We start from the raw sequence: 16,081 nt of genomic DNA, 5'->3' as shown, positions 1-16,081 counted from the left end.
AATAGTGGAAAAAGAATAAGGATACGCTTATTTCAGTTTTGTTCGATGATTTAACTAATTAATAATTCGTAGATTGTCAGAAAATAAACTTTACATGTTTGTTTAATTAACAAGAGAAAATAAGAAGAAAACTTTAATCAAAAATATATTTACGGTTGATCATCTTGTTACTGTTCATTTATTCAATCATGCGCATTAAAGTTTTCATTTTTGTTCGGTAAAATAATTATACTTTTATTTTTCATGATGATTTTTTTATTGCTTTAAATACTTTAATTAATTTCAAAATACAATTTTTTTTATAAATTCTAAAATTTAAAAATTGATGAATTTTTAAGTTTTTTATTTTTTATAAGTGTACACGTTAGAATGTTACAATTACCTCCATTCGAACCAATAATAGTTGCTGTTTTTAATAATTTTTTAATACGAACATTTTCAAGTTCTTTAGATATATTATTTAACAATCTGTAACGATATTAAATCGTGCGTGCAAAGTTTTTAAATTGTTTTTTATAAATTATCATAATTAAAGAACAAATATATACGTACAAATTGTTAAGTTGACGTTCCAATGCTAATTTTCCGATAAAAAAATCAACATCTTTTCTATGATCAAACCAATAATTCCATTGAATTTCACATGTAAATCTAGCAATACATGATGGTGTCAAAGATGTTTCATTTCCATTCTCCTTCTATTTAACGTAAAAATTAACATAAAAATTAAAATGAAATTCATAGTTGGAAATAATAATTAATAAAACAAAAATAGTGAAATCACCTTGGTAATATTACTTTTTAGGTTTGCTAAAATATAATTCATATAAGCATCTTTGTCTTTGACATTCGATCGTTTCCTCCTTCCCGATACAACTCCAAGCGGAAGAAGAACGGGATTCGTTGCTAAAGCAGCAGCTGCACCAATTAACGCAACACCTGCCAATGCTTTTAAAGCTACAGCCTGATGCAAATGATAACAATCGATAATATCTTAAGAGATATGATAAATGGACTAACAAATTGGCTGCAAATTTAATCATCACCTTTTGCGCTTGAATATTCGGATGTGAGGGAGCATGTCCTTCTGGATGATTCGGCTCCACAGGTCCGAATTCTTCGCCATTAGCAAAAGTTCCTGAAATACCGTAACTACCACCACCAGAAACTGATCCTCCATAACTCGTTGGTCGGTTAAAGCTATATCCTCCGTAACCGTTATTAACATAACCATATTCTCCAGATACGCTGGAATCGTAACCATTGGGTTTTCGCGAACTTTCGCTTCCATAATTCGGCCGTGAACCAAATCTAATACTTGTGTGAAATTGCATTAAGCATTTGAGATATTAATAAGAAAATTGGAAGGAATTATATTTAGTATCAAACTAATTGCTTACCTATCTCCTATTATACTTCCTTCGTAAAATACACTTCCGGGTCTTCTTGTGCTTCCTGCTGATGGTCCTTGAGTTTGCCAGCCGTATCTGGATATTCTTTCGATGTAAAATCCTTGCGCTTTCGTAAATTAATCGCATTTAAAAAGAAAAAAAATACCTGTCGACTGGTAAACGTTCGTCGAATTTAATCGGATATCGATTGTTTTCCACAGGGATTCTACTGTAATACGAATCGGGTCGCATCGATGAATTAGAACCGTATTTGGATCCGCAACAACTAGAATTTGCACGTCAATTCAAAATTCAACTTGCGATTCAAACGTGATGACAAATAATTTGCAAAACGTGAAAATGCTCGACTTATCTTTTGATACGGATTTCAATCGTTGATCTGAAGCCCGTGATTGTTTATCCAAACGATCAAATTTCTCGTTACCGGACACTACGCTATTCAGGTACGACTTGGAAGAATTTTTATTACGCACGATATTCGCTAATAACTTATTTTCCGATTGTTTTTTAACGAATTCAGAAGTCGTAACAAATTCATTACTTTTCGCCAATGAACAGCAAATAACGCTATACGTTAACAAAGCACAAATGAATTGCGACATCGTGATAACAAATCTCTAATTAGATAATTAGATAGTAGATAATATATAATAATAGTTTTTGGAGAAGAAGCAAAGATTTTAGTAGAAAGATGAACGTCACGAAGAAAAGTGGTTCTTTCCACGAGTTTCACCTTTTTTATATAGTTGCCACGCATGGAATATTGTCGCGCATTATACCCTTCAGGAGTGGTATCAGCTTTCTTCCTGTCATTACTTTATTTCAGAAAGTTATTCGACGTACGATATATTATATAATTATTCTACGAGTCTTTTTATTTTGTTAGAGAGAATTTTATTATTATATACAATTTTTATTATAATTTTATCATTGTATACAATTTCTATATTTATAAGTTACAAGTAATGGTTAATATCACAAATATTATTATTTTCGATATGAAAATTTTATGGACTTAGTTGCGTCCCTGTAATTCACGAAGCATGAACAAAAGATGTGCACTTTTGTTGGTGAAAATAAAAGTGTCATCAGTAAGTCAACAATATTTTACCGTCACGCTAAGAATTTAATTAACCTCGCTTTGTTGCCGCAGTTTTAAGTGAAATTTCACATTTTGACAGAAAGAGCAGCAGCAGATCAAATCTCGAAAGCGATTTATTTGTAAAAAGAATTATACATATCTGTTACATATATATATATACATAAACAATAATCGTTCGATCATATTTTTATTCTTGTGAATAGATTCAGAACAGATATCGATTGCCATTGTAGAAATTTCATTCAAATAGATAAATTTGTTCCTTATTCGAAACTTTTTAACTCTCATTTACGAATTATAAGATAAATATTTGTTCGTCATTTTTAAACTTCAACAGACTCATAAATATTTTTTTTCCTTTTTTTTTCTTTTTTTAAATGAAAATATTTCACTTTTTTCTAATCATAATCAATGTTACAAAACACAATAGGATAATCTGTTCCGCCTGGATATTTTTAGTGCCTGTCGACTTAATAACAGTGTGTGGTACCACGTTACAACATTCTTGGTACAAAATTTGTCCATCTATTGTGCGTGAATCGTTTGCAAGTTCGAAACAAAAGAAACGACGAGGATTTTACAACTGTGACGAAAGAAAGTATCTAACAGTTTATAACGAGAAGGATTTGGATGGACAAAGAGCGTAGTTCCTGTGAATCTCGTCTTCTTGATATTGATTATGTAATAATTTAATTGGAATTTAATTGGAAACACTTGAGGTATATAAAAATGTGTTATTCGTAGAAAAGAAGCTAACGAAAAGGGATTTGTATTCCGTGCAAAGGGATTGAAAAACGCGCAGAGACATTATGGAGCTAATTTAGAGAAGAAGAAAAAAAGAGGAGGGAAAGGTCGTGGATGGAACGGGATGATTCGTTACGCGGGCGAGGTAAAAAAGAGAAAAGAAAGAGGAGGCAGAGATGGGCGAGAGGGGTGACAAGAGAGAAGATACGACGAGGACCAAGAGATCGCGGAATGGAACAAGAGTGGAGTAATCAATACGCATTCACACGCGGTGGCTGGCATCCCGTTTCCATGGTAACCGACGCTGGCGCATGCGCAACCTGACCAACATCAAACCGTTATAGAAATTTACTTATCGTCAGAGACAAGTCCGTCCGTGTACGGCGCGGAACTACCAATCGACGAGCTTCGTCTCGTTTCAGATCCCTTCCACGATATCCCACGTGCGTACACGCGTCAACATCGCGTTTCGAACCTACTGCAGATGCAATCCGGATCCAATTCTATTTTCCAGCGTAACAAATCAACGTGCACAGTCTTTCGAAGAGAAGGCTCAAACACCGTGAATGAAATTCTGTCATTTCCATCCGTTGGACGACACGTAAGAGCGAAAAGCGATATGCTCGTTCCTCTTGGATCGAAATAAAGTTAATCGTGCACGATTGCCCCCACGATGACAGTCATGCTGATGTATCGTTGTCACTAGTAGGGTACAGTAAAACGTTTCACTCTCGGATGTTCACCCCCCTCTGGCCAAGTCAGAGGGGATGGAAGCTGTGGAGTTTGCGGGTAACAGGGGGTGATTTTCCTTCAGGCGCCTGCGTCGAGTCCTCGATGACGACTCGTCGAGGTAGGTGCTCGACCCGGACGCAGTACGGAAGAAACGTCGAGCACGCAGAGTGCCGTCCTCGTGACACATCTTACTCTTTTTTTTTCCCCCGTTTCGATCCATGGCAACAAAAAAACGTGGGAAAGCTTGCCCGGTGAATTGTCGAATTATCGAGAAGAATTGTCGAGCATTGTTCGGTGAGCCTATAATTGGACGACGATCGTCACGCGATATCCCCAGTTTTCTGTCGTTGCAGTGACCGTAAATGACGAGGGACAGTTGTCACAGCCGAGTCGAGGATTATCATTGGCTCGATGTCGCGTCAAAATAAAGATTAACGTGCAATCTTTGAACGATACGAGTGATATTTCATCCGAGCAGAACACTTTTTTGTCAACATTCATTGCAAATATATATATATATATATCTCGCGTAGTGAATGAGTATGGTCAATATGTCGCGGTGAGGCAATTTGGAGGATGAGTTTCGTCTATGGTGTTTCTACGTAAAAATATATCAAAGGGGACAATCGACGCTCGGTCTGTCGATCGTTGTTACTTACTGCCACCATCGAAAACAACAGGTTGAATTGGTAGCGATATATCGATATCGTGTAAATATCAAGAGATATCGTTCGAGAGATTTTTCACAGTTGCACCGTGTAAACCATTTCTCGGGCCACGTCATCTCGCAAATTCTGCCAATTAGACGATGTATTTCCGGCAAATCGCCAAAGTTAATCGCCGATAAGCATCCCGAGATGTTCTTACCACCATAAAGACAGGCTTAGTCGCATTTAATCGGTTGCATGTGGGTCACAAGTTGCATTCGCCAAACCTAACCGGATAGAAGGTTTACCGAGTAGAGAGGTAAGCTTGTTAAATTGCGTTACGCTCCAGCGTTACCGCGCTTCCACTAATATATAACGGTGTAATTAATTGTCTTCTTAACGCCCCTTCTCTTAATGCTTCCCTCTCTTCACCATTCCCTTATTTTTCGGCGGGATTCTTCGAGAATTATCGTGGGTCGAAGCAGCCGAAAATCTCTTTACTTCTCCACCTTGTTACACAAATACAAATTATTCGTTTTGCAGCACGTTTTCGATCGCACGAGGAAGTTGAACGAAGAAGAACGGATGAAATTTCTGGATATTTGTAAATCGTCAAATCGGCTAGGTCGAAGTCACGTGGTGAATGCAGTTTACAGTGTCCTTAACCTTCCGGAAAAAATCAATTCTTCGTTTAATAATCAGGCGTGCTCCGTATCCTCTTAGATAAACTTGGAAGGAATCGTCGAAACGATGATTCGACGAGTGAAGTTCCTTGGCACGTAACGAAATACTTATATCTCGAGGTGAAATTAATAAGAAAAATAGGAGATGTGCAATTTTTCTCTCTCTCCCTCTCAAGTTTGCAATCTTGGCATTCTTCCCTGGAGAGGTTATTCGCCACTTGGCGCTAAATATCTTTCCAACCGATACTCGATAATATTGGCTGTCACCGAGAACACACTTTTCGAATCTTTGTTTGCATTAATTTCATTTATAGAAACCTAACCGAGACCATAATGCTCAGGGACACCGATACGCCGAGCATTAAGAGACAAGGATTATCACATTTGGATCACATTATATCTCTGATCTTGTTTTAAGGTTTCGTTTTGCGTCATCCATACGCTGGTTTGAAAACTGGCGGGCGAAATGTGAAAAATTTGAATTCTTGGAAATCCTTTTATCTAACTTTTATCGTTCGTCACCCGTGATGACACTTTACAGGCCGATTGTTTGGCCGATTCGCATCAAACGTGGTCCAAACATGAGAAATACGCGGGGTTATCCTACCGCAAGTGACACCAGTGACACGCTCGAGGGTTTCTAGTGGGTGTCATTCAAAATACGAGCGAAACGTAGGGTAGGGACGTTTTACATCGTAACGCGATGTTGACAGGGAACCGTCTCCACTCGTCTCCCCACGACGCTTCCTCGTACGCGGAATCTTTAAAGGAACGAGAAACGTTTCCCCGATAAAGAGGAGGATATGGGCGAGATTAAAAATTTATTCCGCGCTTCGAACGTTTCGATGTATATTTTACCCCTTTTTTTCCTGTGCAACGCGCAGAGATGACTTTTCGGGTTCGATGCTCGCTGGAACGTGAAGAGGAAGAGAAAGAAACGCGAGGAAAAGAGAAAAGGCGGACGGTGAAAAGTGGTTCTTCGCATGCACATCCACCGTAACGAGAGGAGTCATTCTTGATTCTCTCGCGAGTGGAAACTTGCTCGCGCGAAAGACCTTGTCATCTGCATAATTGAAAACTAAAAGAAAGAAAAGAATATCCATCCAATCCCGAGATTCTTTCTAGAACGAAACTCCTCCCGGAGAGGAAATTTTCTCTGCGTATTTCTGAAATAATCGATACCAGATCGTCGTATCACTCTCGTTCGTTTCAACGAGGGGGTGGAGGGCTGCTTTTCGAGATACCACGCGTTGGAATCACGAGGAAAAAAGTCAAGTCGAGGGATTTATCATTTAAAAATCGTCTCGATTTTCCATTTCCTCCAAGGGGATCGATGCACGTGCCGCTTCGAAGGGAACGATCGTTGAACGAGCAACGGGACGGCAAAGGAACATCGAGTAATCCAGAAATCAAGAGAAGCGCGAGTGTCGGCGCGGATGGAGGAAATTGTCTGACTACCCTCCCTTTTCGGCAACGCATCCCCTCGAGTTAACCAGAAAGAGGGAGAGGGAGGGAGGGAAGGAAGGCTTTCAAGCGGAACGAGGAGGGGGATCGAAATCTGGCCGAATCTTGCCGCTCGCGTTCGCGGCATATCGAGGCTGGAAAAATAAAATTCCCGCCGCCGGTCGATAACGCGCCGGTTTCCGGCCTTGTCAGGGGAGGTTTGAAGAAACGCTTCCCCGTTGAACAGTCACGATGGGATATCGTTGAACAATAGAGAAAAATATTTTTGAATTTCTAGAGGCACGCTCTTCGAAAGTAGATTTTCAATTATCTTCGATCTTATTCCTGTTGGACGAGTTTTGTTTCGAAAGGTAAAGTTGGATGGAAGAATATATTGTGTGCGATTTGCAGAGTATTGGAAATGCGCGATGTTTCCGGAAATTCAGATCGTATTCGATTTGACAAACGCTCCATCAAAGCTTCTATTTCGTAAACGCATTTCCATTTGAATTAAATTCTTCATCGAGAGATGTCGACGAGCAGGAAAATGTTGGTTGAAAATATTTCCAAGCTCGAGATTTCCCTCCTCGGCCGTGCTGTACACCAGGCAGAGCGTGGGGAATCCCATTTGTATCGGCGAGGAGCGTCTACCTAGCATATTGCCTTCCCGGACCACCTATTTGCGTACGCGTGTTTGGGGCGCGTGAGGGTGCATTCGTTTACCCGAAACTCGATTTCGAAGCTTCGGTAATTGAATTTCAAGTACAGCTGGCCGGCTGTTGATACGTTTAAGGCTTACGATACATATTCGAGGATACGATTTTTACGATTTTTCCTCGGCTCGGTTAATTAAATATTTCCCTGATTATTTTCCCTGAATCGTAACTGACTTCGAGTCTCCCGTTCTGCCGCAGGGGGAAAATGTGGAGCTCGGTTACCGCGGCAGGCACTGAGAACGGGCCCGCACCACCTTCCAGAAGCAAGCACAGCGCCACTTTACTCTCCGGCCACGTGTATCTCCTCGGAGGACGAAACGGCAATCTTCCCCTCAAGGACCTTTGGCGATACAGCCTCGGTAAGTGACGACTACTCGCCCCCCTTTTCTTAATCCTCTCCTCCTTCTGTTGAACTTGCTCGCCTCTGAGAATCAAAAACGAATAAAGAATAAAGAAATTAATACGATGTCCGTGAACACACGTCTCTGACCATCGCGCCACCCCAACATCTCGCTCGGCCAACGAGAGGGTGCGCGACGGAATTTAAACGGGGTTCAGTCTGATCGATAACACGCCATTATTAAAGCCAACGTCCGCGATATCAACTAGATCCGCGACACTCCACAATTACACCTGTTTCCACGGTATATTAACTCGATAATCGCCGTATCTCCGTTGCCTCTCAACGTTTTTCAGCTTCCACAAGGATTATTCGGCTTGGGCCTAGCCAAGTCTCGATTTGGCAACGCTTCGAACCGAGTATTCCCTGTAGACTGTTCTCGATATCGAAAATTGCAGATTTTTTTTGCACGTGAAGCGAATTCGTCCAATGGGGTAACAGAATTTGCGATGTTTGAGCTCGAGATGCCCTATTCATCAGCGTGGATTGTTGGAGCACAAGTTTGGGTGAATATTAAAGCGGTGTATGTAGAAGGGGTTGTCTCTCAGGGGGCAAAATACTGGTCGAGAACCCCTTTTAAAAGCATCGTCGATATACTTTGGCCTCGCGAAAGTATTATTCGCGACCGCGAGAGCGCTTCATCTTTTCGTTCCTTCGACCCCTCTCCTCCGATGTTTAATTTCCGAGCAGAGTTTATTCGTTAAATTTGGATAGAATCGCGATTCCAGTCAGATTCAACGCTCTAATTTTCTTCTCCTCGATCTTTCTCTTCAGCTTTTCTCCTATGAGCAGCACTTTCGGACAAAAGGACCTTTTTCCTTCCTCTAGATACGACACGTTTGTCCGTAATCAATATCGGGCATCTTTAGCGCCAGACACTGCAACCACTTCACCCGCCACATTATGACTCTTATGCAAATTTCACGCTCTTTGTTCCCAAGCACGTTCCACGGTCGACGAAACCGTGATAAATTTTGAGTGGTGAAAAAATATTTCTTTCGATCGTAGAAAAAAGAAAAGACAGAGAGAGAGAGAGAGAAACCTCGTTTTTCTTCACCGACTAGATTAGGGGAGCGTCCCTTTTCTCTTTTCGTAAAACTTTCGAAGGGTAAAGAAGAGTCGTTCGTCCTTCCTGTTAAATCCATCCGATGAAGGAGCAAGGTTTTAACGCACCCTTCAAGACCGCGTCTCGTTCGAGCGAATTCAGATTTATTCGATCCCCCCTCCTTTCTTTTTTACGTAAAGATTTTAAAAAACTCCGCGTCCTTGACACTGCTTACATTTAATCCTCTCTCTTTCTCTCTCACCGTCTTCCTCCGTTTCTTAAGAAGCCCCGACCAAAAGCTTGGAGGATTTATTTCAGAGAGGCAGATCGCCGGGGCGGGGCGAAAGTGCGATTTACGAAGCGTTCGTAAAAGATTTTCTAGTAGTGCACACCCTACAGACTTCTCTCCTGCTTTTAATTTTCCCATCGTGCTGTTCCAATTCCACCTTCCTCCACGAAGATGCTGTCGGGAAAACAAGGGTTTGTTGTCGAGTGGAAGGAAGTTGGAAGATGCTGTGAAGAAAATAATGGAACGGAAGGAATAGTTAAAACGCGCGTTAGAATAAAAAGTGTGCGTGTTGGTTGAACGAAGTGCGGCTCCGGCAAACACCGCTCGACTTCATCCCTGTTGGCGCGTATAATAACTCGGGGAAGAGGAAAAGCGAGGCTGCATAAATCCCGTTTACGTCCCTTGCAAAGGGAGTCCGTCTGGCGTGTATGAAAACCGTTTTGGGATAACGAGTCGACGCGTGTTGTTAACCCTTTCTTCTGTTTTCTTTTCCCAGCCGACAGTAAATGGGAGGAATTGCATCCTGGGGGGGAAAGGCCGCCGGCACTTCAGGAGCACAGCGCGGTAGCTTACAAGGATTGCCTTTATATCTTTGGGGGAGAGCTCGGATTTTCCGCGGGCACGGAAACGCCGCTTTGGGTCTACAATGTCAAGGTAACGTATCACCTAAGGCCAAACCTTTCCCCTTCTCTTCAACAAGCTTGCGTGTGTCGCCCTCCTCCTTCCTCTGCACGGGACGAAAGGGGAAATCGTCGAGATGCGGCTCGAGATTCCTCTTTCCACGATTCAGTTTAAATTTTAAATTTCCTCCCGTCCGAATTTAAGCGATTCGATTTAGGAAAGTGAGGGTAGCCCTCGAGGCTACCTCGTCGTCGAGGGTAAATCGAAACAGCGTGTTGGCCTTGATTGACAATATCCTGCTTCGATGCTTTTCGTTACGGAGCAGGGATTAAGAAACGTTAGTCTTCTTGAAATTGATCATTGATTGTTTCCTCTTGCTTTCTCTCTTCCCCGTCAATTGTCATCTTCTCGCGAATTACGATTCTTCGATCGAATCTGACCGAAGCAATTTTTGCCGACTGACACAACCGGTGTCAACACTTCTCACCCCCATCCCTCGAAATTGAACGCTCATCCTCCCAAGGGTTCCTCTCTACCCTCAACCTGTGCGTGTTGCCGATCATTAAAAATTGATAAATTCAGGCTCCAAGGATCGGTCCTTTAATAGTTTATCGTATCTTCCTTTCAACGGGGGTGCGAAAAAATGGATGAAGAAGGAAAGGAATAATAATCCATCGTGATTTTCTTCTTATAACGGGGGAAAGTTGTCCCCGTTTTAATTTTTCACGCGCAATCTAAACTTTCTTTTTTTTTTTCTCCTCCTTTCCTCGGTCGCCATGGTTACTTTACTTCGCTCCTCTGCATTTTTGCTCGTTCAACCGTGACACACAGGGACATTCCCCGCCCTGCTTGTCTCCTCGCAATGTATTATTGAAATCCGCGTTACGAATGCGCCCGGCAAACCCGATTGGTTAAGCCAGAGGGGTCGTCTCGCGGTTTGCTCTCTTTCCTCTCTTCGTCTTCCCTTCGAGCCTCGTTAAAATTCTCTCTCCGCCCTGTGGAAGGGGGAAAATCGTATCCAGACGAAGTCTTTTCTCTTTTTACCTTCTCTTTTCCTTCTTTTTTTAAATTCAGCTCGGGTAATTAATCGATCTTTCGAAGATTACTGCTCGTGAAACTGTTTTCCAACGCCGATCTCGCAGCGTTTTCGATGGTGGATTTAGCTAGTATTCCACCCCTCGTGTAATACGGGGGTAGTAGGCAAGTGGCCTATCAACTTTAGGCACGTACTTCGAGTTACGTAATTACTTTCAGCACCCTTGTGCACCTTCCTTCTCCCTCCTTCCGCAGGTAAGATCGCGGACCCCTTGGAACGCATATTTCTTTTCTCCCTCGTTGAAGCCCGTTGACCGACTCGAGATTGAAAAAGGCCGGCTGATTGCCTGTTTCAGAAATATTGTATAATTCACGGATCCCCGTTATTCTCGTGTCTTCCATGATATCGGCTATTTTTCTCCCCTTCCAACAACCCCCTCCCCTCTCGAATCGTGCGTCACTCACGTAATGTCCTACATCTTTTCACCAGTGTTCATTTTTTTTTCAAGGTGAAGCTTTTAATAATAGACCGTTGCGTCTAAGCGAGAGCTTTATACTTTGCGCGCTTCCCTCGAGGGCAAAATTCGAGAAATTTCTATCCTCGAATGGGGGAACGTTTCGTATTCGAAATTAGCGAACTCGTCTATCTTAGTATTCGCCATGCTTCCAGACCAACGCGTGGAGGAAGGTGAGGGCGCAACGAGGTTGCGCTGTTCCGAGAGGCCGAAGAGGTCACACCGCTTTGGTTCATCGTGGCCAGATGCTCATTTACGGTGGCTACCAGGATTTGCGCGGCAGCTCGCCGGAATTGTGGGCGTTCCATTTCGGTAAAAAGAAGAGAATCTTATCCCTGTGTACGTTTCTACGATGTCTCGTCGTTTCAGAGACGGAATCGTGGCATCTCCTATCCTCGAGCGAGAGTGGGCCAGCAGCGAGGCACAAACACTCGGCAGTGCTGCACGGTGATGCCATGTACATTTACGGTGGTATGACCGACCTGCAAGAGAGAAGCGACTGCTGGAGATGGGACGTGAATACCGCCTCCTGGTGCCTGTTGAGGAACAAACCGGGACCGGGCCCCCTCCACGGCCACGCTGCCTGCAGGCTCCCCAGTTGTATGCTGATTTTTGGCGGGGAGAGCGGTGGCTTGGCCACGAACGAGCTCTGGAGGTTTCATTTCGGTAAAAATGATCGAGTTATTAACCCCTTCGCGACCACGCATATTCTGTATATGATATAAAGTGTCCAAAGTGGTTGCAAAGCGTTGTGCCGTGTGTTATATGGTAAGGAGGTTGATGGAAATTTGTTGAAAGGTACGGAAACGTGGGAGAAGTTATCAGTGCCAGGTCCTAAACCCCAGCCAAGAGCGGAAAGCGTCGCGTTAGCCGTTTCCGAACTGTTGATCAGAGGGACCAATATCGATAATTCGAAGCCGAAGCCGAAGAATCAAAGGACGAGGCTGTGCAACAACAGGATATCGCCTAATGAAGCGCCGGCCAGGCCGAGCTTTCTCAAGGAGATTTCTAAATTGTCGCAAATTAATCTTTCCCGGTTGAGCCACCCAACCAAGTGCAGCTATTCCGTTTTAAGCGGGCAGGACGACAACGAGGAGAGTCCTCAAGAGGTACTGTTTCCTTTACCTCATCATAGGAACTAAAATACAGTATTGCGTTTCTTTTCTGATTTAAACTACCCAAACGCACCTACCCACCGAGTTAGTTTCAATTTTACACGCGCACGAAACGCATGTGACAAATACAAGCCTGCCTGCAGGCGAATACGTATTATCCGTTTCAGCAAGTGGACTCGGAAGTCTGCGAGCCGTCCACGGGGATGGTGAAGTCCCGAAGCGCTAACACGCTGGCCCGTCGGAGGCAAAAGCCGGCGGAAACCGCGTCGAAAAACGCGGAGACGAGCTGCACCAATCCTGCCAACAATTCTGGCATGACCAGAGATCCTATCTCGGTGCCGAATTTCCGCGCGCTCACCTTACCCACCCCTGTTCTCACGCCCGTGGAAGCGGCGAGGCTCGTGTTCGTCGACCTGGACGAGAACAGCGACAACGAGGAACGAACGGAACCCCCCACCTCCAGGCTGATAGAAGTGCAAGAGGAGAAACGGTGAGAGACACCGACGCGCGCTGTGGTGAACAGATATAGAATTTCTGCGAATTCTTCCAGAGACTTTGCGGCCGTGCACCAAGCTTGCCAACCGACGCGGGGCGAGAGTTACAGCTCCCATCTCTACGAGGCCGCTGTTCAAACGCCGAAAACGCCGACCGCCTCGAAAATTCCCACGTCGGCTTCGGTTCGATTCGCCGACTTGGAGGAGGGCGAGGAGTCGACGTCAGATTACGCGAGTATAGAGGCCAGAAGTCCTGGGGACCCCCTCGCCGACGACGATTGGCCGTCGGGTCGAAGGAGCAAACAGTATCGGCCCATGGTTACGCCGTCGACGATACGCGAGGGCCAATTCGGCTTTTGCAATCCGAATTATCTTGGACTGGACGAGACGAAGAATCATCATTACCATCATCACCACAATCAGCAGCAGCAGCAGCAGCAACCTCAGGATGGGAAGTACGCGAAATTATTGAACAGCCCACCGGACAGTGTTTTAGAGGACGAGCCAGGAAGATCTGCCTCGCAGACATTCGCGGAACTGTTGGAGCTTCAGGAGATCAAAAGAGTGCCGAGGGCACCGCCTAAAAGTTTACCGTTGGGTTCTCCGTCTAGAAGAGCAGTCAGTGCGTCGAGGGCCGAAAGGCAGAGGGCGAAGGTCGCCGCGATTGAAGAGTCGGAGACGCCTTCGTACGGACCAGCGCCTCTTTACGTGTTTTTAGTTGGAGGGAAGGAAAAGGGCCAGGTCACCGTGTTTGCCAGGCCCGTTTCATTGTGGAAATTGCAATTAGCGCCACACATCTTTTAAAAAAAATGATAAGTACGTTCAGTTGGTTTTATCTTATATATATATTTCTTTGTTATTAATCTCGTCTAATATCTCTCTTAAAGATTTCCGTCGAGTCTTCGATCGAAGAAAGATTTTCCCTCAGAAAGACTTCCTCCCATTTGTGTTTTGAAATATTATAAAAGAAGAAGAAGGAGAAGAAGAAGAAGAAAAAAGGCGATCGATAAATGCACTTTTCTTAATTGCCAAATGTTATATCATTGCAATTAATCGTGTTTAGCTCGTAGAAAGAGGGCTTTTCTAGTTTTCTATTGATATATTTATTGTTGAATACAACGCGTCTGTTCAGGTAATACGCACTTTACTTCGAAAGTCCTGTCAAGTCCATTTTCTAGTCATTTTTTTACAAATAGTATTCAAGTCTTTTAAGTATTCTTATATCGGATATTATATCGGAAAGTATATAATTAATATACAGTGCAATACGTGAAATGTGATTAGAATGTAAGTAATTACTTATTCGAGTTTACAACGTCAGATGAGATATATTATTATTCCATAGTTATTTTCTTTAAATTATTTTTCTTCTTTTTCTACATCTAATTATCCTTATATTAAATTATATTAAATTAAAAAATATTATGTTATATAAAATAATTTTAAAAATGATATTTAAATATTCTTTCTTTTTTCTTTTGAATAAATATATTTGAATACTATATTGTTAAATAAATACCAATATTTATATTAATGATATAATTCTCTTAAATGATATAACATACACGTGATTATTGATTTATCTGTATGCAGATAATAATAGTATGGATTCAAATTTAATTCATTGATTTTTTTCTAGTTTACTTTACCATTTGCGTTTTAAAATAATAATCATTATAAATCATATTTTTAAATCAATGAATGAAACCGCAAAATATCGAAATATCGATTCTTTAATAATGATTGTTCTATTATTTAGTTTACGGAGCAAATGTTAATACCAAAGCGCAAGTCAAACGAGTGAAATGTGCAATCATTTGTCTACGACTGCGTCCTTTCAATCTTAAGTGGTATACGTAGCATCTTATAAGAATTATGATTAAGATCGAAACTTTAAATCCACGTTTATTATATTATACAACATGATACAATTTTTCATATTATAGTGAATAATACGAGCGATAGATTATTTAAATTTTTTGATTCGAAAATTGAGAGATAACATCAAAAGACTCGCCTGATCTGCGCTTAACTGCCATCGACTGTGAACATGATATGCATAGAAAATAAAATAGAATTAAAATGTAATAAGCTCGACGTGTAACGTTTGACGTTTAAAACATTCTGAATATTAATGGAAATCAATGTGTGATTGTGCCCAATGTGAATAATTAAAGTACGTTTCAATTATATTCGATAAAAATTAGATTTTTATAAGAAGATAGATAAATTTTAAGTGGAATAATTTTCTCGTCGATAATCTGCAGACTGGACTAAAATCTAGAAATAATTAATGAAAACTAGTACGATTGATTTTCGTTTTAACTTCATCACGAAAAGAGATATTTCTAACGCGCGAAACGTACAATCGTATAAAAGTAAAAAAAAATTGTGTTCTAAAAATATTATAGGGAATATGTATAAAACAAAAGAATCAATGAAGTCAAAAGTCTCTAACTGTGACTGCTATTTATGATGCTAGCGTATCATAGATCTGATATAGATATATCATAAGCGAAGAAAATGGTAAAATACGATGGAAGATCTCTTGTTCATGTAGAATTTTTATGCCCACAAAGGCCCAATACATGTAATCCATCCATATAGTAGCAAAGGTCAACGTGGAACCTCATAGGCTGAATATTAAAACGTTTTGTATTCATAATAATTTTATATTCATTTCATACGAAACATAAGAATGGAAAAATTTATCTGTCCAAACGTTAATTTCTCTTGTAGAATATTTTATGATAATAAAACTGTGTTTAGGATTTAATAAGGGCATGTGCAATATGTACATATTATATAGATGTATATAAGTATTCTTTGTTGAAATTAAAACACAACTCTGTTTAACAATATTATTTTTGGTAATATTCAGCTAGAGGCCGCAAGCACCCGAAAAAAATCAATGTTTTCCATTCGTAGCACTAGTCAATTTTACATTTCACAATCATTGTACAAACGTTAAGATAAATGTTTCGTAATGTTATTTCTCTCCTAGAATTTTTTAGTCTAATATTTATTCATTTTCAATATGTACAGTATTATCCACGATATTTTTTTGCATTATATACATAATTATTCT

At 41.4% G+C, this 16,081-nt stretch overlaps 2 protein-coding genes across 10 annotated transcripts; one reads left to right on the top strand and one right to left on the bottom strand.

Moving 5' to 3' along the window:
• Nucleotides 1–232: 232 nt before the first annotated feature.
• Nucleotides 233–2,014, bottom strand: LOC108002657 (uncharacterized). Of its 2 annotated transcripts, none has more exons than XM_017064452.3 (7): nt 1,765–2,014; nt 1,558–1,684; nt 1,401–1,487; nt 1,047–1,317; nt 785–964; nt 553–698; nt 233–468 (listed from the first exon to the last, which is right to left on the bottom strand). In XM_017064452.3, the coding sequence occupies exons 1-7, from the start codon at nt 2,012–2,014 to the stop codon at nt 309–311; spliced, it is 1,221 nt and encodes a 406-aa protein (XP_016919941.1). In that variant the 3' UTR covers nt 233–308. The 2 variants fall into 2 exon arrangements, with proteins under 2 accessions (XP_016919941.1, XP_028524922.1); XM_028669121.2 differs by having other exon boundaries at nt 1,047–1,311.
• A 109-nt stretch (nt 2,015–2,123) lies between these two features.
• LOC108002656 (uncharacterized) lies at nt 2,124–14,528 on the top strand. 8 transcript variants are annotated; one of them, XM_017064448.3, is made up of 10 exons: nt 2,528–3,195; nt 3,259–7,510; nt 7,678–7,838; nt 9,710–9,867; nt 11,540–11,696; nt 11,754–12,050; nt 12,183–12,493; nt 12,643–12,989; nt 13,050–13,809; nt 13,881–14,528. In XM_017064448.3, the coding sequence occupies exons 3-9, from the start codon at nt 7,685–7,687 to the stop codon at nt 13,795–13,797; spliced, it is 2,172 nt and encodes a 723-aa protein (XP_016919937.2). In that variant the 5' UTR covers nt 2,528–3,195; nt 3,259–7,510; nt 7,678–7,684; the 3' UTR covers nt 13,798–13,809; nt 13,881–14,528. The 8 variants fall into 8 exon arrangements, with proteins under 8 accessions (XP_061939538.1, XP_016919937.2, XP_028524919.2 ...); XM_062083554.1 differs by lacking the exons at nt 2,528–3,195; nt 3,259–7,510 and adding an exon at nt 2,124–2,251; XM_028669118.2 differs by having other exon boundaries at nt 2,528–3,552.
• The last annotated feature ends 1,553 nt before the right edge of the window (nt 14,529–16,081 follow it).

This window comes from Apis cerana, linkage group LG13, assembly GCF_029169275.1.
Source record: "Apis cerana isolate GH-2021 linkage group LG13, AcerK_1.0, whole genome shotgun sequence".
NCBI classification, from domain to species: Eukaryota; Metazoa; Arthropoda; class Insecta; order Hymenoptera; family Apidae; genus Apis; species Apis cerana.
Note: the sequence above shows the minus strand (reverse complement) of the source record. Positions and strands in the feature narration are given on the sequence as shown.

Coding starts and splice junctions, on each gene's coding strand:
- LOC108002657 (XM_017064452.3), bottom strand. CDS start 2,014: ATGTCGCAATTCATTTGTGCTTTGTTAACGTATAGCGTTATTTGCTGT. Junction 1,488..1,557: donor GAACGTTTACCAGTCGACAG/GTATTTTTTTTC, acceptor AAGAATATCCAG/ATACGGCTGGCAAACTCAAG. Junction 965..1,046: donor CGAATATTCAAGCGCAAAAG/GTGATGATTAAA, acceptor CATTTGCATCAG/GCTGTAGCTTTAAAAGCATT.
- LOC108002656 (XM_062083554.1), top strand. CDS start 7,685: ATGTGGAGCTCGGTTACCGCGGCAGGCACTGAGAACGGGCCCGCACCA. Junction 12,051..12,182: donor GCTCTGGAGGTTTCATTTCG/GTAAAAATGATC, acceptor ATTTGTTGAAAG/GTACGGAAACGTGGGAGAAG. Junction 12,494..12,642: donor ACGAGGAGAGTCCTCAAGAG/GTACTGTTTCCT, acceptor GCCTGCCTGCAG/GCGAATACGTATTATCCGTT.